The sequence below is a fragment of the Eschrichtius robustus genome, chromosome 13 (assembly GCF_028021215.1).
Source record: "Eschrichtius robustus isolate mEscRob2 chromosome 13, mEscRob2.pri, whole genome shotgun sequence".
NCBI lineage: Eukaryota > Metazoa > Chordata > Mammalia > Artiodactyla > Eschrichtiidae > Eschrichtius > Eschrichtius robustus.
In genome coordinates this window covers 10,537,351-10,560,677 of record NC_090836.1, presented here as the reverse complement: position 1 = coordinate 10,560,677, position 23,327 = coordinate 10,537,351, and the positions used below count along the sequence as shown (strand labels likewise).

Below are 23,327 nucleotides of genomic sequence, written 5' to 3'. Positions count from 1 at the left end.
TCATTTTAGGATAGATACAGTACAATTAAATTCGACAAATACTTAAGTGTGTCTCATTTGTATGAACCGTAAGGCCAATCGCTAGAGAAAATTTGAAAAGTAAGATACAATTACCATCTTCCATGGCAGGAGCTTTATTCTATACATAAAAGTTAAACAAAGAGACAATAACATTAATGCATAGCCAAATATATGTGCTTTAAAAAGATGGTACAAGCAAAGTGCTATGACGTTTCTAGAGGTGAGATCAGGGAAGGCTTCAGAGGTTGCTTTTGAAAGGGTCTTGAGAATTCAATGGATTTAAGTTGGGAGAGGCAGAGAACTGCATTAATTAAATGGGAAAATTTACTAAATGTAAACTTGGTAACGAGAAGAATCATCTTATTCCCCTGTTATTGTTCACTGACACTGTCCGAGATAGCTCATAAATGTATACCACCCCTTTGAAAATATAGGATTGGAATTCTCTCTCCCTTTTGCCTACCAGCAGTCCTATCTCCCACAATACGAGCTCTGTATGCCAGATATAGTCATTTTTAGCTCATATGCAATTGATACAAGGGGAAATAATGTCAATATAATTCAGAAATCACATTGGTTCATTCATTATTTTTCCCAGCACACTTACATTTTGAAGTGATCAGGGGCAAGTCTTCTTACAATTAAATACAAAGCCTTAGCAATATAAACACTTTAAGAAAAAAAGCAGGAAATTCTTCAGGAATGCCTTCCTTTAGTACAAATAGAGGCTTGTTTGTGGCTTCAAAAACCTTTAAGATTTTTATGACATTGTTATGTGGTAAAGCTACAAAGTGTGAATGAAGGCGTGAAAGTGTTTTGTCCTGTGTGTGGGGTTGGGGGTTGAATTTTTTAAAAATTGAAGTATAGTTGATTTACAACGATGTGTTAGTTTCTGGTGTACAGCAAAGTGATTCAGTTGTAGATAGATATACATATTCTTTTCCATTATGGTTTATTACAGGATATTGAATATAGTTCCCTGTGCTATACAGTAGGACCTTGTTTATCTATTTTATATACAGTAGCTTGTATCTGCTAATCCCAAACTCCTACTTTATCCCTCCCCCACCCCCTTTCCCCTTTGGTAATCATAAGTTTATCTCCTATGTCTGTCTGTTTCTGTTTTGTAAATAAGTTAATTTTTGTCATATTTTAGGTTCCACATATAAGTGATATCATATGGTGCTTCTCTTTCTCTTTCTGATTTACTTCACTTAGTGTGATAATCTCTAGGTCCATCCATGTTGCTGAAAATGTCATTATTTCATTCTTTTTTATGGCTGAGTAATATTCCATTTTATATACATATAAATATATACATAGTTTATATATATATATATATATACACATATACATATACACACACACATACATACATACCACATCTTCTTTATCCATTCATCTGTTGATGGACATTTAGGTTATTTAGGTTGTTTCCATGTCTTGGCTATTGTGAGTAGTGCTGCTATGAACATAGGGGTGCATGTATCTTTTCGAATTATAGCTTTGTCTGGGTATATGCCCAGGAGTGGGATTGCTGGATCATATAGCAGCTCTATTTTTAGTTTTTTAAGGAACCTCCATACTGTTTTCCACAGTGGCTGCACCAATTTATATTTCCAGCAACAGTGTAAGATAGTTCCCTTTTCTCCACACCCTCTCCAACATGTGTTATCTGTAGACTTCTTAATGATGGCCATTCTGACCGCTGTGAGGTGGTACCTCATTGTAGTTTTGATTTGCATTTCTCTAATAATTAGCCATGATGAGCATCTTTTCATGTGCCTATTGGCCATCTTTATGTCTTCTTTGGTGAAATGTCTATTTAGGTCTTCTGCCCATTTCTTGATTGAGTTGTTTGGTTTTTTGTTGTTATTGAGTTGTATGAACTGTTTGTATATTTTGGAAATTAAGCCCTTGTCGGTAGCATCATTTGCAAGTATTTTCTCCCAGTCCATAGGTTGTCTTTTCATTTTGTTATGGTTTCCTTTGCTGTGCAAAAGCTTGTAAGTTTGATTAGGTTCCATTTGTTTATTTTTGCTTTTATTTCTATTGCCTTGGAAGACTGACCTAAGAAAACATTAGTATGATTTATGTCAGAGAATGTTTTGCCTATGTTGTCTTCTAGGAGTTTTATGGTATCATGTCTTATATTTAAGTCTTTAAGTCATTTTGAGTTTATTTTTGTGTATGGTGTGAGGGTGTGTTCTAACTTCACTGATTTACATGTGGCTGTCCAGCTTTCCCAGCACCACTTGCTGAAGAGACTGCCTTTTCTCCTTTGTATATTCTTGCCTCCTTGTCAAAGATTAATTGACCATAGGTGTGTGGGTTTATTTCTGGCCTCTGTATTCTGTTTCATTGATCTGTATGTCTGTTTTTGTGCCAATACTATGCTGTTTTGATTACTGTAGCTTTGTAGTAGTGCCTGAAATCTGGGAGGGTTATGCCTCAAGCTTTGTTCTTTTTCCTCAGGATTGCTTTAGCAATTCTGCATCTTTTATGGTTCCATATAAGTTTTAGGATTATTTGTTCTAGTTCTGTGAAAAATGTCATGGGTAACTTGATAGGGATCACATTAAATCTGTAGATGGCTTTAGGTAGTATGGCCATTCTAACAATATTAATTCTTCCAATCCAAGAGCATGAGATAATAGATCAGATTTTTAATTTCGACAAAACTGCTTTCAATTGGAATCAAATGCCCTCAAGGACCTATATGTCCAAGGAGAAAGCACATGTCCCAGGTTTAAAGGTTCTAAAGCAGCATCGTCTGATAGAAATACGAGAAACACATGCAATTTTAAGCTTTCTAATAGCTATATGTTTAAAAAGTAAAAAGAAACAGGTGAAATATTTCAACATATAATCAATATAAAAACTATTAATGAGATATTTACATTATTTTTTCATACTAAATCTTTGAAATCCGGTGTGTATTTTACATTTACATCACATCTCAATTTGGATTGGTACATTGAAATTCTCAAGAGCCACACTTGGCTAGTGGCTACCATATTGGACAGCATAGCTCTAAAAGATAACTGTGATGTTGAGTACAAATGCCAGTGGAGGTTTAATTGTGTTAGTATTTTTTATTAGCCTAGTAACTTTTATGGTCCTAGGGTAACAAAACTGCATAGGCTTTCAGTGGTCTGCTCCTAAGCTTGTATTTTCTATAAGTCCTATTATTTTTAGTGCACCACTTAAAAGAAAATACTTGTTTCTTCTGTATGTATTTCCTATCCTTCCTCCCAGCTAGAGGTAGTCATGCGACAAGGTTCTGAGCAATGAAATGTGAAGGGAAGTCTGTTAAATCATATGGGAAAGATTTTTCACCCTGATAAGAAGGGAGGCCACAAAGAGAAAGCATTTTTCTTTTTCTTCTCCCTCTATCCCTTCCTTTCTGTTTGAACATTTCACATGAGAACGTGATTTTTGGTGCTGTGGCAGCCATTCTGTGACTATGACAGAAGACTCTGGTACATTGAAGATGGCAGAACAGAAAGGCATCTTTCCTTACAGAGATGTAAATGCCATGAAGAAGCCTGCCAGGCAAAGACGGGGGTAGGAGGGAGGCGGGAGAGGAGTTCCCTAGCAGCAGGAAGAGTGCTTCAGCAGATATGTCCTTAATGGGCATTGCTTAATATTCACAACCAAAGTTCACCCTATCTTCTCCCATATGCCCCCATCTCCTTGCTAATGATTCCCTTCCATCTGACTGGAACATTCTTTCTTCAGGTGTGACAAGAGTGCTGGAATTACTCCCAACACTTGCAAGAGAGCAGAGCTAGAAGCAGGAGCACAGTTTTCTTGAAGTCCCTTGTTTATCATTAAGGATTCATGCATAAACACTGCAATTTGGCTATAACATGTTTAATACTTTAAAAAATGTTTAAAATTATCTATCTTGAAAAAAGTTCTATCACTCAGTTAATAAGTAAGCTTATACTGTGTTGATTCAACCAATTTTGGGTAATTGGGAATGCATATAAGATTCACTGATCAGCAATTTCTTATCTTGGGGTCACAATAATTCAAGAACCCAGGTTTACATAAATATGTGGACACAAATGGCGGCAGTTTTTTCACTGCTTTACAATGTCAGGGTAATTACAGGAGAGCATGCTCAGAATGCTGCTAAAGAAATGGTATGGATAACTTTTTTAGCTACTGATTGTGGAAATTCTGGAAGTCTATTTCCTGAGTTGTATGACAGACTGAATGGATAACCAATTCAGTAGTGAGTTTCTTTTACTCATCAAAGGATTTTTTTTTCAGTGAACAAAGACCAAGTTTTATTTGACCACTTACCAGTCTTACACTAACATTATCATCACATGTAAATGAACCAGTAGTCTCAAAGGATTCATAGTTCTATATCAACTCTTCATCCAATTCCCATTCTCTATTTCCATTAGAACCATCTCATCATGTGCAATAAAAGCATTCAGTTTCTTTTACAGTTGTTGACTGCCTTGACAAAGTAAGTAGTGTTTATGAGTCAGTCTTAATCACCTTAATAGGCGAACAAAGAATCAATTCAGCTTATCTACGTTTCTTTTCCTTCAGGAAGAAAATGTCAATTCAGTCCTGGCTTAGAAAACTGGCTATCACCTTACTTCAACCAAATGAGTGTACCTCTAGATAACGGAGCAGGATTTTAAAGTTCCTTGTGACTTTGGTACAAATTGTTGCCTTAAAGGGTAAGTATCCAAATTGCTACATTTACTAAATTTTACTATCATATCGAACATAATAAGAAAAACCCAGAGGCTGATTTTTTAAGGTGAAGGCTCTGTGAACCATGCTGGAAGTGTCCAGAGCCTTCAAAATCTGGCCCCATCTGCACACATGTCCATACTTTTCGTCTACTTAATTTCATGCTACCTAAAAATTTCACCTTCCTTTTGTAGAAAGTTTCTTCTATTACAAATTAAAGTCTTCAAATCCATCATTTAAAACCTAACAGAGTCCAACAAAATTTCCAAATTGTTAACATCTATGCTATTATCCAACTCTAAGGTAAACATCCAGGTTTAGCTGAGTCTACCAGTTACTTAAGGCTGTTTTGAGCACATTAAAACGCATCACTGGAAATTCTTCCATAAAGACAGTTTTTAAAAATCAGCTTGCCTGCTTTTTCTTTGTTTTCAAACGGATCCAGTCATATCTATAACACAAAGTTTCACCAGATCTTCTCATTTTGTAAGTATCATAGCCTTCTAAGCCATCTGAAACTGATTCTTAAGGGAACTTAAAACCATTTAAAAAAATTTGCTTGTTGGTTTGTGCTTTTTCTGGCTATTGCTTCTAGAGTCATCTCTGTTTTTAGTTTCAAAATTTGCATGGCTCCCTTTTTGACTCTGCTTCGAGAGTCTTTTTTTTTTTTTTTTTTTTCGATAGTCATTCTTAACGACGCAGGTATTGCTCGAAATTAGAGCAAGATGGGCTTAGGGTTAGGGTTATTTGCATCTTTTCCACTACAGGAGTCCATATTTTTAACAGGTACCTAAATACGACCTACGCTTTTGGGTTTAGTACTGTTGGTGCTTACCACTTCTTAGTTATGGTCAGAGTGGTGCTATCACCTTCATTACGTTGATAATGAAGCTCTTCCACGACAGATCTGAAAAGGCAACGATTTCTGAGTGATCAAGACTGGTTTTCATTACGGCTCGTATTTTCACTGGTTTCAGGTTTACACTTAACCTGTCCTGTTATTAACCTCCCACCCGTGTTCCCGGCTGAAAACGCGACTTTCATCATAAACTACACACCAAGACCTTAGATTCCGGACTCTGAAGTGGGTACCCAGCGGCCGCCCGAGGTAGTAAACAAAGCCCCGCGCAGGCGCAATAGCAGCAGAAGGGGAAAACTTGGTGTGCTGTCAGCCAATGGGATTTTTCGTACAGTGAAAAGTGGAAAAACAACAACAAAAATCCCCACACCGCATTCTAAGGTGATAAACTGGTTGGCTTTTTTCCATTTTTACATACTTCTGGCTTTTGTTTCTGAAGAACTTGTGCGGCCTTCGGGGCCTCGTAGAGAAGCCCTTCCTCGGCCCCGGAGACCTGCCGCTGGCGTGTCGCCTACTTCTAGCCTCGTTTGTTCTCGCCCCGGAGCCTTGATCTTTTTTATTTGACGACAGCATTAATCCATCGGGGCTGGAGGAGAGGGGGGGCGTAAAAAGGCCTCAAAGCACCCCAAAAACATTACTACTCCCCAGACTGGCCCAAACATCGCGAGATCTGCCTGCGCGAACTGCGGACGGCCTCCTCACCCTCCGGGCGTTTGCTCATGCGCTTGACTGATCGTTTTTAGCGCGAAAACATTTAGAAACGTTTTGGCTGGTAATAGTCAACCAAATTTGACCCTCGAGAAAGGTCGGAGGATAATTCACGTGGCCGCGATGGATTCGAGCACACAACACTACATTCTTCGAGATTTTGCAGTCACAACTCCACATGCTTATACGGTCGTCACTCCTTTCCGTTGCTCTGTTTCGGCCGTGAACTCTGTGAGGAGGTTTCAGCGAATCGAGTAGTAAAGGCGTGGGCGTGGGAGAGCCGTCCAGGCTTTAAACCAGAGTGGTGAGCTTTCTGTGTTTGGAAAGATAACCCTGGGAGCGACATAGAGGAATAAATCTGAGGGGCCAAGAAAGAAAACGTTGTTTTTTCTTTGTTTGTATTTTTTTTCTGGAGACCAAGAGAGGATGTAAATGTCAATAAGGTAGTGCAGTGGGAGGGAGAAGGTGGGAAAATTGAAGCGGTGCGTGAAGGCAGTAGCTATGCAGCACAGTGGAGAGGGGAAACTAGGAAAGCAGAACTCTTGGCAGCAGAGCACGTCTTCCTTCAACTAGTGTGACCCTGTGCGTGTTTGTAAACAGAAAGGCAGAAATGCTCCACATTTAGTCCCTCGTGGGTAAGGTGGAAATCGGGGAGTCCCTAAGTGAGTGGGACGAGGAGGATTCTAAAAGCCAGAGTCCTGAGCAAGGGCTGAGGTTGGGATGAGGAAGAACAGTTAAGGTAACGGGAGTCAGGAATTCTGCAAGTGTCTTGAGAGAACTGACCCATCTGACCTCTTTCTCTCTCAGGGTATGTGGGACACCTGCGCAAGCACTGGAGTTTGCCCTGCAGCGTCTGAAAGGTACCACCCGCAGTGTCCCCTCCCAGTGGGTCCCCTGGTCCCTCGAAGCATCCCTCAGGCAGAATGCAGTGTGGATTGCATGGAGTGAAGTGGTGGAACCGAGCTACCAAGACACTGGCGCGTTACAAAAGTACCGGCTTGTCGCCGCTAGCCTCCCAGGTCACTAGGTATGAGAGTCCCATCTTGATTGTAGCAGCAGTCGTATGCAGCTTAGCCAGTATATTTTGACTCTCTGTGTACTGTCTGGAGTACAAGGCAGAGGAACGGTGCAATACATGGTTTTAGTAGACCAGCAAAGGAATGGCTTGTAGGTAAGCAGTATAGCTTCATCTGTAAGAAAAACTCAATATAGAAAGCTGCAGGGTTTAAGTTAGCAGTGAGGGAGAAGGATCCAGGTATCGGTCAATAGAGTGGAAGTACTTTAATAAAGGCCCGGACCTAGTAGTCCCCTATCAAGAAGTTCTGCCCGGAGCACTTCACCTCATTTTGGCAGCCTAAAGTATAGCCTAGTAACTGGGCTGTATGTGTGGAGTTCATAGGAAAATGTTCCAGGAAAAAAAAAAAAAAAAAAATCCATGGATGCAATAGAATAGGGTTTCTGCGTTGGAGCCTGTTTTTGGGGGGAGTGGGATTGTTACCGAAACGCAAGTCCTGTGTGCCCGACGCACAGTGAGGCCACACAATACCAAAATGCTGGAGTCTGGAACACAGAAAGGTTTATTGCAGGGCCATGCAAGGAGACGGGTGGCTCACGCCTTAAAAAACCCCAAACTCCCTGAAAGCAAGCAGCAAAGCCCTTTTATAGGAAAGGTGAGGGAGGGGCGTGGTTAGTTGGTGCACACTTTTCGGTGTCAGAGCCTTTGTCCTTGAGGTCAGGTCATGGTCAGGTCACGACGTTCCTGTAAATCTCCACCAAAACAAATGTTACTCTCTGTTCTGACAAGAAAAGGGGAAGGTCCCAAGGCACAACTTTCGCCCTCCGAGGTCCAGGCCCGGCGGAGAGAAGGGGGTCCCTGCGGGGGACGGGGGGCGGTCACCCTAACCCCGGAGCGTCCGTCCAGCACCCAGTCTGACTCCTCCGGCCAGTGCCCAGGCTGAAGAGGCAGATCTCAGACGGTGGCTCCCTCCGGGCCAGGTCCCCAGACCCTGCCCAGCTGTCATCGCTGAGGGAGCCAGGCGCCCAGGGCCCAGCTGGCCCTCAGGCTCCTCGGGCCGCGTAAACAGTGGGGGCCAGGTCCCCCAGACTGTGTCCCATGCAGACTGCCCCTGCCATTCGCTCGCAGAGGCGGGGATGGGGGAGAGGGTCGCCGCAGCCTCAGGGCCTGGGCCCGGCCCGTGGGAGGGCCTGGCGAGGCTCGGGAGCCCTGCAGGGCACACCCCCAGCCTGTTCCCTGGGCCCCCCAGCTCGCCTGCCAGCGCGAGGCCGGGTGAGCTGGAGGGCCCCGGGGAGAAGGCCGGGATCGGCCTCTTACCTCACTCTCCAAGTGGCCGACCACCGCTCCGCCGACCGTGGGCTCAAAACCACCCCTCAAACGGTGGCTCCTTGACAGTTGCTCGCTTGGGGGCGGGGCCCACGGCAGCGCCGACCAATGGCTGAATGGGGCCCTCTGTGGTGCCGACCAACGGCTGAGCAAGACCTCTCGCTGAGGCTCCAACCCCCGGCATTAATGATCTCCCGGTAACCGTTGCCTGGTAACGGGGTGCGGGGGTGAGGGCGGGCAGCAACGGCGGAGGGCTAAGGGCTGTGCCCTGCGGCGCTCCGTTACAGGGTCAACCAGCTGTAAGAGGCGTGACCTCTTCGGGATGGTGTCACAGAAAGGGTTTGACCCTTGAGCATACCAGTCACTCTGTGTGCCCTCTCTGGGCCTCGGTTTCCCTGCATGTCAAATAAGGACAATAGTGCCTACCTCATAGGATGACTGTAAAGAGGAAATGAGGTACAGTTGAAAAGACTGCATGAGTTACTAGCGTAGGACTTGATATGTAGTGTATGATCAACAAATAAGAGTTTCTGCCTTGAGCTTCCACCACATTTACGCGTGCCATCTCCTCACCAAAATGTGGATGTTCTGTGTAGCATGGATGCATCCGTATTCAGAGAGCCTTAAGACAGATTCTTCACCTTGCCTCCACAGTAGACTCAGCTGGGGAGCTTTAGAAAGTCCTAATGCCCAGGCTTCACCCTAGACCAATTCAATCAGAATCTCTGGGAGTGGAAACTGGGCATCAGTATTTTTTAAAGCTCTTCATTTTGCTGCTAAAGTTGAGAACCACTGCTTTAAGCAGGAGGAGAAAAGAAGTTAGGCCTGTGGTTTAAGACCACTTGTCTGGATAGCTATATATTTGAACAATTTCTAGAGGTATAAGGGCTAGAGCTTGAGATGGGCAGATGAGTAGGGCATAGTGAGCTCTATTCAGGAGAGAGGGCACTATGATAAGGTGGTAAGCATAGTGATTTGGGAGAGGTCAGTGATGAGGTCATTAATACAGGCCCCAGGAATACACAGGATTTACTGTAGAGATGGAGGACTTTGAGCCTCCTAAGCTGGGCCTTTGATTAGCACAGGTGACACAATTTCCACTGGTTAGCTCAGTCGGTTAGAGCGTGGTGCTAATTTAACAGCGGTGACACAGACGGTGATGTCTTTATTGCTTTACCGCGCTGTGGATCTTGGGCCATGAGCGTGGCGGACTGCAGTAGTGGGGTGCGGGGACCTTTTACAGTTGCTCCATTGGTTGGGGAGGGACGTCGAGTCATCGCTGACATGTATGTACGTGGGTGTTCTCCAGTGGAAAGGCCATTGATAAGGAAGCCTCTTCCCAGAGCCTCATAGGGTTGATATGACTGCTCTGACTACACAAGTGGTCCTGTCAGTACTAACAGATGAGAAAGGCGAGGATCAAGTCTGTTTTGTAGACTTTCAGTGAGTAGAGAATCAGTTAGAGTAGGAGGGACGGCGTGTCTGGGTCAAGAATTTGAGGTTCTAAGAGACAAGGTACTTTCTTGTAGGACGACTCTGGTTTCTAGAGATATAAGTAATTTAGAAGTTGAAACCACCATACTACTTCAGTCATTGATGCCAAGAGCCAAACGTAGCAGTAATGGCCAGGAGTATCTTCTGCCAAAAGGGGAGGGGGTAATCCGTCTTTCACTGGGTCCCTTTTCTTGAGAAGCACACTAGTTTAATCCCTAGCAAGAGCGTTGGTGAAATGGCCAAACATTGTTGCCTAGGTAAGAAGACAGGATTCAGAGACTCTTCAGGGGTCAATAACTAGAGGTTACGGAAGTGAGTAGATACAAAAGTGAGGAGTGGAATGGGGTAGAAGGATAGGAGACTTGGGGTGAGGAGGGAGACCTATTGGAAGTTCAAAGTAGAAAAATCCCAAGTGCTGACAGTTTAGTTAAACGGTTATAAAAGTATGTCAGAACAGGAGTGCTTCCTGAGACCCTGTGACAAGAAATACCAGAGACAGACTGCTCTGTAGGACTCTGCAAACTGTAGGAGGCTGGGAACTGATTAGAATGCTCTATAACTCTCACCCATATCAGGGGCATAAAGGAGTCACGAGGAAGACTGGGAAAGGCTTCTGCAGAGGATATTTGAGTGGAGTTGTTGGAGTGCCAGTAGACAGACAAACCAGGGAGAGAGGGACGTGGCTCCACTCTTTGCCTGAACGTCAGCTTTCCCGGGTACAGCAGCTGCAAACTGGTGGGAGGGGGAAAGCCCTAACTGTAAGTCAGGGGGCAAATTTCGACTATGATACTGGACTGGAAATTTTAATTACTAACTTTTCTTACCTAAAAGTGACCATAAAAAGGAATGGGGCGGCTCAGGTTTTCCTTCAGGGATGGGAGTACCAGGCCCTACAGAGTGTTTTCACTGGGACAGTGGGAAATAAAAATTAAGTTGCTTTAAGTTAGTCCCTGAAATCATGCTTGTTCAGTGTGCTGGAACACTGTTGTTGAGAACCTACTTTGTTTTTGAGGTCCTAGAGGTCTAAAGATGAATTAAATGACATTGCTCCCTATAGGAATCTATGAACACAATGCAATATAATGTATGCAATAAAGGAAGTAATATGTGTGAAAATTAAAGAAGTACTATTGTAAGAAAGAAGGTGTAACTTACTTTGGAGGGGGTGGGGCTAAGAGGGACCTAGAACCTCAGAGAAGATGAAAGGCAGCAGGGTTTGAGATGGGAATAGGTGTTCCCCAGGTGGACAAGGCAGAGGAAACTGCCTCAGGTCTAAGCTGTGGGAGCGTGACACAGCATGGTGTCCATGTGGGAAAACTCAGGCAGTGTGAAGGGTATGCGTATTCAGGCGGGTGATTCACACGGAGGTGACATGGAGGCCAAAGGTGTTGTGCCTGTTGGCAGGCTCGCCAGTGGAGAGAGGTCATGGAATTTTAAAAACACATACACACACACTAAGATGCCAGTCATTTCCTCTGTCAATCACTTCCTCCCTCTGCTTGTCCTTCCCCTTTATAAAATTTGCCAAATTTGTTAGAGAGTGTTGAGAGGTAGCACAGGATCTCTGCTCCATCCCAGTGCCTGCAGCTGGTTGGATCCGCTCCGTATCCGACTTAAGCTGAGTCAAACAGGCTCTGCCTCCTAAGAATTTAGATCAGAACATTGAGAACATTGAGAGCGTCATAGGTTTTCTCCCCAGCTTTACTGAAATATGACTGACAAATAAAAATTGTGTATATTTAAAGTATGTGATGTTTTGATATACATATACATTGTGAAACGATGACCACAATCAAGCTAACACCCCATCTCACATAGTTACCATTTTTGTATGTGTGGTGAGAACACTTGAAATCTCTCTTAGTAAATTTTGAGTATACAATTATTATTAACTATAGTCACCATGCTGTATGTATATTAGGTCTCCAAAACTTATTTATCTTATCATTGAAAGTTTGTACCCTTTGACCAGTATCTCCCCATTTCCCGCAATCCCCCAGCCCTGGTAACCACCATTCTACTCACTGTTACTGTGAATTCAACTTTTTTAGATTCCACATATAAGTGAGACCATGCAGTATCTGTCTCTCTGTGTCTGGCTTATTTCACTTAATATAATGTCCTCCAGGTTCATCCACACTGTCACAAATGGCAGGATTTCCTTCTTTTTTAAGGCTGAATAATACTCCATTATGTGTGTGCGTGCGTGTGAAGTGTATTTGTATATCACATTTTCTTTATTTGTTCATCTGTCGACAGACACTTAGATTGTTTCCGTATCTTGGCTATTGTGAATGATGCTTCGATGAACATGGGAATGCAGATATCTCTTCAAGACAGTGATTTTATTTCCTTTAGGTATATACCCAGAGGTTGGATTGCTAGATCATATGGTAGTTCTATTTTTAATTGAGACTGGGTCATTTAAATAGGAGCACTGAACTTGTAAGGTCATGTAACTTTCAGAGCGAGGCCACCATTTGGGGGCCAGTAATCAGAACCAGCTGATCGCAAAAGAGAAGCAGGTGAATGCAGCTAATTAAGAGAGAGAAAATAGGAGACAATCGGTCCCGTAGCCTGAGAGAGAAAGAGATGGAGTCAGTGTCTCTTGGCTCTGACAGCTTTCTGTCCCTTCCTTCAGTCCCATCTGTGGTCTAACTGCCACTTCCTGTTCTTGAGTTCCCTGCACTTCTTCTGAGTCTTTATAATAAATCCACCTCCACCTCAGTGGCTTTCTTTTTTCCCCTTAGACAGCACTCGAATGTGGCTAGTTGTGTTCTCCCCTTCCTCCTGTTCTTAGCCTAATAAAACCACATGCTTTCCACAACAGGAACACACATATGCAGCATGGACACTTATGTAACTCACTGCAGCTCGAATATGCCAAGAAAAAGTAGTTCTCTTCGTTGTTTTCTTGAGTTTTCACCTGTGTATAAGTTACCTATTACTGCATAACAAAATCCCCCCAAACTTAGGAACCTAATAATGAACATTATCTCATAATTTCTGTGGGTCAGGAATTTGGGAGCAGCTTAGCTGGGCATTTCTGGCCTGGGGCCTCACAAAGTAGAAGTCAAGATGTTGTCTGGACTGCAGTCGCTTGACTAGGGCTGGAGGATCTGTTGCCAAGGTGGCTCACTGCCCTGTTGCTGGTTGGTGCTGGTTGGTGAGAGGCCTCAGTTTTCCCTGCGTGGACCGCTTCACAAGACGGCTTTAGTGTCCTTACGACATGGTGACTGAGTAATCCAGTAATCCAAGAGGGAGAGAGCCAGGCAGAAACTGTCCTTACGATAATCTCGCCTCAGGCGTTACAGAGAGTCACTCCTGCCACATTCTCTTCATTGGGAGCAGGTTATGAGGCTGGCCTATGTTCAAGGGAAGTAGTATTAGGTGTCACCATTTGAAGGGAGGCATATCAAAAATCTGTGGACATATTTTAAAACCATCACAACTGTTAGGTTACAGAGAAAAAAAAAAACCGGCAAAGTGTCCAATTCAGTCTCAGATCTAGTTCAATTTCATTTCTTAAGTGGTTCCTTTAAATAGTGTAAGTCTCCTTTGGGTAAAAACGTTTTCTCTTTCATAATGCCTCCCGAGGAGGCCCCGTCATCTTCTCTGAAGATAACGTCCATTTGTATGGAGGGTGGGGAGGGGTGACATACACATCCTTGTGGAATTGCTGAGAGGGGGTGTCCCCGGCTTCATTCTGGACCTAGAGTGTGCACTGGCAGGGCTCCAGCATGATGCCCCTCGCTGGCCTGATCACTGGGGAACCTGCTGGCCTGCGATGCTGAAGCCTGCAGCTGGTGAATTCATGGCCCGTTTTTGGCTTCAGGCAAATCTCCACAAGGAGAATCGGCCTCCTCCCCTCGGGGACTCTGTTTCCCCTTGGCCCCGGCTGTGGAGTCCCCTCGCCTGACCACAGCAGGCCCCCTGGCTGTTAGTGGAGCATCCATGCTTCAAGGGAACAGGAAACGCTTGGGATGGTTGACTGCTCTGTATGCCTGCGTGCACTGTGAGAAACTTGCCATTGGCCCGAACGGCCATGCGGAGTGCAGAGGATGAGGTAGGAGGGGCCTAGGCAGTGGTCCCCAGAGGGGAGCCAAGGCAGAGAGCTCTTGCCCTGAGTGCCCCTCTCAGCATGGAGGTAACTCACTGTGGTACGCAGAGTAAGGACCCCTGAAGATATTCACCCTAACACCCGGAACCTGTGACTGTGTTACCTTACAGGGCAAATGGGACTTTGTAGATGTGACTAAGTTAAGGGCCTTGAGAGGGGAGATTATCCTGGATTATTTGGGTGAGCCCAATCGAACGACTTTCCAGTCTGAGGTCAGACAAAGGGAGATGTGACTGTGGAATAATGGTTAGAGAGATACAAGGGTGTTGGTTTTGAAGATGGAGTTAGGGAGCTACGAGCCAAGGAATGTGGGTGGCACGGAAACAGATTCTCCCTCTGTAGCCTTCAGAAAAGAACACAGCCCTGCTGTCACCATAATCTTAGCCCAGTAAGACCCATGTTAGATTTCTGACCTGTAGTACTGTAAGATAATAGATTTGTGTTGTTTTAAGCTACTGTTGGTGGTAATTTGAAACAGCTACAAGAGAAAATGAATACACTCATATCCGCCTTTGGTCTAGAAAGAGGTCAGGTCCAGTGACTGGCTGCTTTGTTCTCCTCTATTTCTCTCTGAACCTGAGACCTAGAGGGAGAGACTCTTACTTTCCATGTGGCATGTCCTTGTCCACCACAGAGCAGAATTTATTACTTTTTTATTTTCATTCAGACAACAAATTTGAAAGTAAGTACAGTAAACACCCATACACTCTTCACCCAGATTCGTCAGTTGTTAATGTTTTGCCGTATTTACTTTCCCTTGCTGATTATGTGCATGCATATTTTTTGTTGTTGTTGAACCATTTGTGGGTAACTTGCATTCGTCTCAACCCTTTATCCTTAATACTTCAGCATCTCCTAAGAATAAGGAAATCCACCTATTAACCACAATTCCTTTCTCACACCTAATAGAAATAATAATTCCATGACACCATCTAATATCCAGTTCACAAGACAAATTTCCCCAATTTCTGCAAAATATTTTAGAGTTTTTTATACCAACTCTCCCTCCCTCCCCAGTCAGCATCTCATCAAATTACATGCTTTGCAATTGGTTTTCTTTAGTCTCTTTAATAATAGGTCACCCTTCTTATTTCACAACACTGACTTTCTGATAAGTCCAGACTAGTTCTCTTGTAGAATATTCTGTTTTCTCAGTTTGGTCGATTATTTTCTCATGATGTCTTTAATCTGTTTCTCCAACCCCTGCCTTTCCGCCCCCCCCCCCCGCCCCCAACTGGGTACTCTGTCTAGAGGTTTGATTAGAGTCAGGTTAAATGCTTTTAGAAAGAATACTTCATTAGTAATGTTGGGTAGGTCACCTTGCTTTATGTTAGGCACTAATTTCAGGTTGTCCCACTGTTAGGTTAGTGATGCTAAATTTGGTCACTTGGTTAAGATGGTGAGCCCCTGCCAGTCTCACCATTGAAAAAGTACACATTTCCCTTTGCAGTTTGTAAATAACGTACAAACAACCTGTTCCCAACAACTTTTCATCTCATAGTTTGAATACCTGCTGTGGTCCTTGCCTGAATCAGCTATTTCACTGGGGCCTGTAAAAATGGTGTTCTAACTATTATATTCTGCATTTATTAGCTGTCATTCTTTTGTAAAAAGAGCTTTCTTTTAAGAGAACTGTTTTAATGATTTTCTCAGTGGACAATTGGATAGTGGTTTGCTTTCAGTTTTGTTTAAAGCAATTGGAAAGCTCTTGTTTCTCAAAAGGATGCGTTAACTCAATTATTGAGTTCACTACTATCTCAGTAGCATCCTCAATATTTCCAGTTGTTTCTTTGCTTGTTTCCCAGGAGAGCTGTTTAAAATCCAGGCAGTTCACCATTGTAGGATTTGAGGTAGAGGTGGGTGAGAGGTTCACCAATCTATGGTAAAAGGGAAGAAAAACTACTAGATGGGAACCAAGAACCAGCATGACATCTTGACTGCACCAGTTCTCAGGAAAGTCAGCTTGTGGAAGTTGAGAATCTAGAAATTAATTCCGATAGAACTGCCTGCAGGCTCTGGGACCCCTTGGAAAGTTTTTGCCTGCCCCAGTGTGAAGGCCTGCTCTATGGTACCAAACAGTCTGAGCAAAGTCTTCCATATTTGGTTGATGACAAATAAAGGAATTTTGAGAATGGCTTTCAAAACAGTAGCTTGGATTTCAAGCCTATTGTCTTGCTGTACACTCCTGTTTTTAATTTCGGAAGGTGAATATTATTTCCTTCCTTCTTTCCATTACTTTTATAATTTCTGAACAGTGCCACGCTCCCTATCCCCAAGGCAAATCGATTCCCCAGGCAGGCAGAGGGGAAAAGAATCACATAAATTATTTTCAAAATATTACCCTAGCTACACAGTATTATGGGATTTTTATGGGTTTGGATAGAAGACAGCTGTCTATTTTCTTCCAAATGGCCAGGAATAAGTTTGGTGATTATAAATTTAATATTTTTAACAGAATTAGTATATTACATAACAGGTTTTGTAGCCATCCTTAATAATATTTCAGATTATGATTCCTTATAAAATCGTTTTTATTATCTTGTCACTAAGCTGTGATGTACACATGCAATCATCCTAAAAAGAATGAATAATTTGGTCTTTTTTTTTGCATCTCAGATGAGTTAAAGAAATCTTTTTGATTTCTCCTGTCAAAGGCCCATAGTAATGAATCACATCAGTCACATTAAATTGACAAGTTATTTTGATCGAGTCCATTATCCATGATACAAATTCGTATCATATAATGTGCCTGCTCTGGAGTCATATTAAATACTCCCCAATCCTAGCTCCCACACTAACTAGTGGTGTGGTTTGGGGCACATTACTTATCTTCTGTAAGTTTCCTCGTCTATAAAACAGGAATGTTAATAATAGTACCTGTTTCATGGTTTGATAGGAGGATTAAATGACATCATGTACTAAATACCTAGTGCATGATCAATATTAGCCGGTTTTGTTGTTGTTGTTGCTGTTATTATTCACTAAAAGAAGAGAGGTGATATCTAAGTAACCATCTGGCTGGCTCTCTAAAATTTTCTTCAAACACATATCCAGCTTTCCTGATAAATGAATTTTCTGAAAGTGGCAAGTATTAGAATTAACAGAGTTGAATTTCTCTGTGAGTCTTACATAGAGAAACTAGAATTAACTTGATTCTTATCCTAAAATAAAAGATGTAAACATGTCTTAAGCTGTGGATGTTGGACCAGGAAGGAGCTTCAGTTTCCTGAAATTATACTCCAGCTCCTGTATGCTACCTCTTTTCTTATAGAGTTTGCATTATTGCACATTGAAAGTCAGCATTTCTATCCCTCAAAATAAATATTCAGAATTGCCATGCTTAGGATTCTGAGTTAGAAACAATCAGCTATATGCATGCCTAATGAGACAAGTGTATAGCTAGCTTAAGTTCCTGACTTGGGATAGTCCAAATGCTATCCAAGGGATTGACCTTATTATTCAAATTTATTTATTTTTTATTTTTTATTTTTTTTGAATTAATTAATTTATTTATTTATTTTTGGCTGTGTTGGGTCTTCGCTTCTGTGCGAGGGCTTTCTCTCGTTGTGGCAAGTGGGGGCCACTCTTCATCGCGGTGCGCGGGCCTCTCACTATCGCGGCCTCTCTTGTTGCGGAGCACAGGCTCCAGACGCGCAGGCTCAGTAGTTGTGGCTCACGGGCTTAGTTGCTCCGCGGCATGTGGGATCTTCCCAGACCAGGGCTCGAACCCGTGCCCCCTGCATTGGCAGGCGGATTCTCAACCACTGCGCCACCAGGGAAGCCCCTCAAATTTATTTTTATTCAAAATAATCCAGCAAGGCACGTTAAACCATATTTATCTTTTCTGCTATAAAATTGTAAAGCATTCACAAATTGTTCCTGGTTCAGGTGTGGTTCTAAAGTATCTCCCTAAAATTAAGACTGTTAGACTTAGATAAATGGCCTCATAAAAGTCAGAAGCCTCAGCCTGAGAAGAAATACGTTTCCTGTGTTCTTCCCTATGCTCTGTGATGGCATTGCACAGTCGTTCTGTGAAGCTGGCATTTTCATTTAGTTGCACCTAAATAGATTTTTAAGGAAAGAAGCAGTGGAGGATGGAGGGAGTTACCATTGCAGTGTCCATACTAATTCCTAGAATCCTTTCAAGATTTAGGGTCAGCAACAATTCAGTAAAGAAAGGGCCCATTAGGTAAATTTGGCTCTGCAAATGCTAATTGAAAGTCCTCCTCTGCAATTCAGTCCTGTTCCCTCTTCCTTTCTTTAGTCAGCAGGGTCCCATGGTGACTGGTTCTGAACGAAATCATCCCCTTCAACAGTTACCATGGCAACCGGGACGTCAGTGAAGCAGGAAAGACCCTGCATAAAACTGCTCCTACTGGGCTCCCTCTCTGAGTTGGAGAACTCAGCCCTGCCTGAGGCCTAGGGATGGGGCTAAAGACATCTGGACGTGCACACTCAAGAAATCTTACGTTTGTCTGTCGTTGTGCCTGTGAGCGTAGATATATGGGCATATGGTAAACTGTGTAATGAGAATTTCCCCTCCCCTCCCAAAACATGGAGCATGTTTAAAGGGTGGGGATGGGTGGTGGGATGGGGCCGGGGAGGTAGACATGGGATAGTCTTTTTAGGTTTAATGATATGTAAAAATTATATTTCTGTTTATAAGGTTACAGTAAGTTGATAGTAGGGGAGGTTGGAGCCTTACATATATATAGCCTGATGTATATTTGGACACAAGACCTCAGGGGAAATATTTTTTAAATATTTTTATTTACCTGAGAGTGAAATAGACAAATGGCTTTAAGGAGCTCTGAAGGGGGTGTAATGCTGTCCGTGGTGCTGAACACTTGATTGTCTCAGATGTGCCAAGGGGGCTCCGGAGGGAGGTTAGGGAACACCTTGCCATGTTAGGGTACTGATGATAAGAAAGAAAGAGACGGCCTGGGGAGAAAGCATTCTTTCCTTCCCTTCCAAGCAATTCTGAATGCCCAGGAAAAATGTTCAGATGAAAAATAAAAAAAAAGAAAGTGGAGAAGGCTGGAGGTTTGGATGGTTGAATCTTCCCCTTTTCATGTGGAGATTTTTGGTCCGAGCCAATCAGGTCGGAGATTTCTGCTGCTATGCTCCTGAAAGGAACAGTGGGGGAAGGGAGAGAGAAGCCGGCCACATTCTCCCCTGGAGCCACATGATCCATTTCCCATGTGACACATTCCAGAGCCCTGGAAAGGAGAAGGGAGGGGCACCAAGAGAGTGGGGCTGGGGGCGGGAAGATGGCTTAACAGTCAACTCTGCACAGCGTCATCTTGTCTTCCTACCAGGAAGCAGGCTCTGAGCCAAGGGGAAGGCAGAGGACAGATATGGATGTGTTCCCAAGCTTCCCTGGTGGTTTATGGCATTCTCCAAACTCCTCTGCAAGGGTTGTTCCTGACCAAGAAGACCCAAGAAGACCGTCTCTGAAATAAAGTCCGGATGAAGGTATGTGCTAGAGATCCCGCGGTTTCGTGGCTGAAATTTGGCTCAGAGGACATAATACCTTCTGTTTTCCAGACGATTTGGAGATTTTGTCAGGGCTTAGACGCTGGTTAGGGGCTTTAGATTTGTCACAGGTCCAGAAAAGATGCCTAGGTAGTTCTGTAAAATGAATAATTCACCACAGTCGCTGCCTGTTGAAGAAAAACGAGATGGAAATTGTATATAGTGATAATTAATAAAACAAAGCACTCATTGCTGAAAAGGATTTTTTTCATTGAATCCTGGAAAGAGGGAAAAAGACAATATTACTGACACCAGCCAGATTTCATTGTCACTGCAATAAAATCCTGTTTCATCCTTTTTCAGCTGCTTATTCTGTGCCCATGTTCCCCGAGGTTATTGGCAGTGGCTTAGGGAGCCTGAGTGGGCTGGCGTGCTGTTTCTTTGTGCTGTGTGATCGTCTTCCTTCTGATGTTCCTGATACCAGGAGTGCTTGTGATTGTTTCCAGCTCTCTTAGGGACAGTAGACTGTCACCAAATTCCATATCTTTCAGAATAGCTACCAAGAAGGCTTCCAGGAAGTTCTCAAAGGAATCTTCCAAAGTTACAGGCTAAAAGAATCTGCTATGCACTCAAATCTTGATATCTTTGACTATTTCTATCCAGCACAAAGAGACGAGCTAGCAAATTTACATTTTATTTTGTCTTTATTTAACGAATACTTGTAAAGTTCTTGTTATGTGTAAAGCATCATTCTAATCACGATCAGTTATTTAATCCTTATAATAACCCTCTGGGGGAGTTACTATTAGTACCCACATTTTGGAGACGAAGAAACTAAGGCACAGAGAAGTTAGGGAATTTTCCCAAGGTCACACAGCTAGCAAATAGGAGAAACAGGGTTTGGACCCAAGAAACTTGACCCTAGAGTCCATGATCTTAACCACTGAACTATGCTGCTTCCCTGCTCCTATTATTTCAAATGATGTCAACAGTTGATTTGGCTACAAATTTTGTTCAGCTGATGCTACTAGAACATTGAATCAGCTTTCCTGGCTAAAACAGACCCCCCAGTGAAATTTATAGTAATCTTGAATTATCCCAGTAGTCACATTCTGTACCCCCGAATAACCGAGTAAGTAATTACCTGTTCTGCTCTTCCCCTTGTGCTGTATAGATGTCTGTTAGTAAAACACTGTATTGCAGTGGTGACCAAATGATGTCTAAAGGAAAAAGAGAAATCTAAAATTACATCATGGTTCATTTTTTTTTTTTAATCAAACCTAGAAACATTCTTCCATCCTCAGGACCTAGTAATAAGACCAGCCTAAGCATATTAACAGTACTTACCTGGTTTTCAAAGTAAAATAAATAGAGTAAAAACTTCTGAAATTATAAACACAAACTATGTCATCAAACTGACTAGATTTATTGCTTTAAAATAAGATTATCATACTTTAAAATAGGGAATAGATTTCTCTCTTTTTGCAAATTAATTTAGGTTTTTAAGGGGAAAAGAGGAATTTTTTTTAACTTCTGGAAATATCTGAAATATAAGGGTTACCTCCTTTTGGTCTGTGTAGTTTCCCTTTTGGCCTTTGACAAGAAAAGATGACTGATCTCGTTCTTATATGCTGTGGGAAAACTTAGAGAAGTTCCTACATCAGAGATACAAAGAGGAAGAAAAGGGGGTAGGAATCCAAAATTTGTGAAATTCCTCACTATATGAAGTGTTTCCTTCACGGTTTCAATTGAAGAATACTTTGAGAGGAAGGAGTCCCCTTGACACCTTAAACTTTATTGAACTTTAGTTCTTAGATTTGATCCCTGCTGAAATCAGCATTTCCCTGGAACAAGTACACTTAACACTACTGTAGTCATCCGAAGTCAGCTTCTGGACAGAAGGGACCATCTCCTTCCATCTCTGGGTTTCTAGCACTTAGCACCCAGCCCATTTATGATATCATCTCAATGTACCCTTGTGAATGAAGAATGGGAAGACTCAAGACTGACAGCATTCTGGGGGCCCATGCCTATTTTGTTTTGCATGCTTTTATGGGGAGGATAGTAAGGAGGTAAAAGTGTAGTAGGAGAGAACTTGGCAACAGTCAATATTATGTCTGAGATTTACATATGCTAGTCAGACAGACCCTGGAGCAATCACAGACTAGAGTTCCAGAAGGATCCATAAATTATTTCCTGGGTATTACCAATCCCCCTGACATTTTATTTATATTTAGAATGAAGTTCTCCTGATATTTTTATTTACATCTAGATGGGGGCACCCCAAATAGTCTCATTTTCCTCTGGTGTTTTGCCTGGCACCATCTCCCCGTGTTGAAATAGTTCACCTTGGGTTGAGAGTGAATGTCGTGAGAAGGTCAGTGCCTGCCCCAGGCAATCCTGCCCTAATCAGCTGTGCCTCCCAGCCCCTAGACCACGGCACCAAGAGCCCACCTGGTAGGACTACAAGACTCCTCCCTGGAGAACCATGGGATCTTCAGAGTCAGAGTGGGTTGAGCCCGACTGCCTTTTCCACACCGTGGCAATTAGGACCTGAGTACAGAAGATTGTCTCAGGGCATCTTGAAAAGGTTGCTTAGGATTTGAATTTAAGTTAGCAGGCTAACCTGGCTTAAAATAGTCACCCCTCCTGATAATATACACAAATATAACCTATTCTATTCTTTTTCCATCTGATTAAGTCATTAAGGAGCATTAAGAGTGGGGTTTGTGGTTAAGGTTTGGGTCCTTGAATCCTGTCTACTCATCCTCCTGGTCTTTAGTGTGACCTGGAGTGAATGAGGGGTGGAAAAGGAACAGCCCTGCTGGAAGCACAGTACAGCCAGGCCAGTGCTGCCTGCCCACCGCACGCTTGCCGGCCTTCTCAGATGAGCCAGGCTAGTGCACACAAGAGGCTTAGATCTGGAAGCCTCTCTGGGCTTCCTACTCATCCCTCTCAAAACTGAAAGGGGGCAGTCCTAGGAGAAGATAGAATAGAGAGAAAGTGGAGCGTTCCTCTGGAGGAGAGGGCTTGCCAAGAATGCTTTCAGCTTGGAGGCTAGGGATGAAAGAAGAAACAAGAAGAAGGACAATGAACGTGTCCCTCAGTGGGCATGTGAAAGTGATGCCTGGGTCGTGCTTTTCACTCTTAGTAACTTCCCGCTGCTAGTAAGCCCTGCCTGCCGAATTATCGGGTCCTTTGCTAGGTTGTATATGTGGGGAGGTGGAAAGAATAGAGAGAAGGACCAAACTGTGGATGCAATTTCTCCTCTGAACCCAGGCAAACAGTGGGTTGAGATGGGAGGTGGCTTCTCCAAGAGGACACTTTAAAAAGCAAGAGGGGAGTTACCATCATGACTGTATTTCCCTGTTTATAGAGTCATTTTTCCTGGGCCAAACTTTGAAAGCACTCATCTCTTGGAGCCTGTCATTCAGCATATTTCCAAGGCACTGGATGTCTGTCATGTTTAATCCTGATGGAAACTCTCTGATATGCATTATTAGCCGCAGTTTCTGATCAGGAAACTGAAGCTCAGAGTAACTAATCTGCCCAAAGTCACACACAGCAAATAAAGCCAGGATCTGAAT

General features: G+C 43.0%; 1 protein-coding gene across 4 annotated transcripts in view; it reads left to right on the top strand.

The window, feature by feature from the left end:
* The first annotated feature begins 6,337 nt into the window (after window positions 1–6,337).
* Window positions 6,338–23,327, top strand: part of GPR19 (G protein-coupled receptor 19) — a 33,112-nt gene continuing 16,122 nt past the window's right edge. For 2 of the 4 annotated variants that reach the window (XM_068560031.1, XM_068560028.1), the window contains exons 1-3: window positions 6,338–6,614; window positions 7,118–7,170; window positions 19,584–19,740. Coding sequence is in view for 1 of the 4 variants with exons in the window: in XM_068560027.1 (XP_068416128.1) it covers window positions 7,121–7,170 (50 nt within the window). In the remaining 3 variants the exon portion in view is untranslated. The other 2 variants (XM_068560027.1, XM_068560030.1) reach the window with 2 other exon arrangements.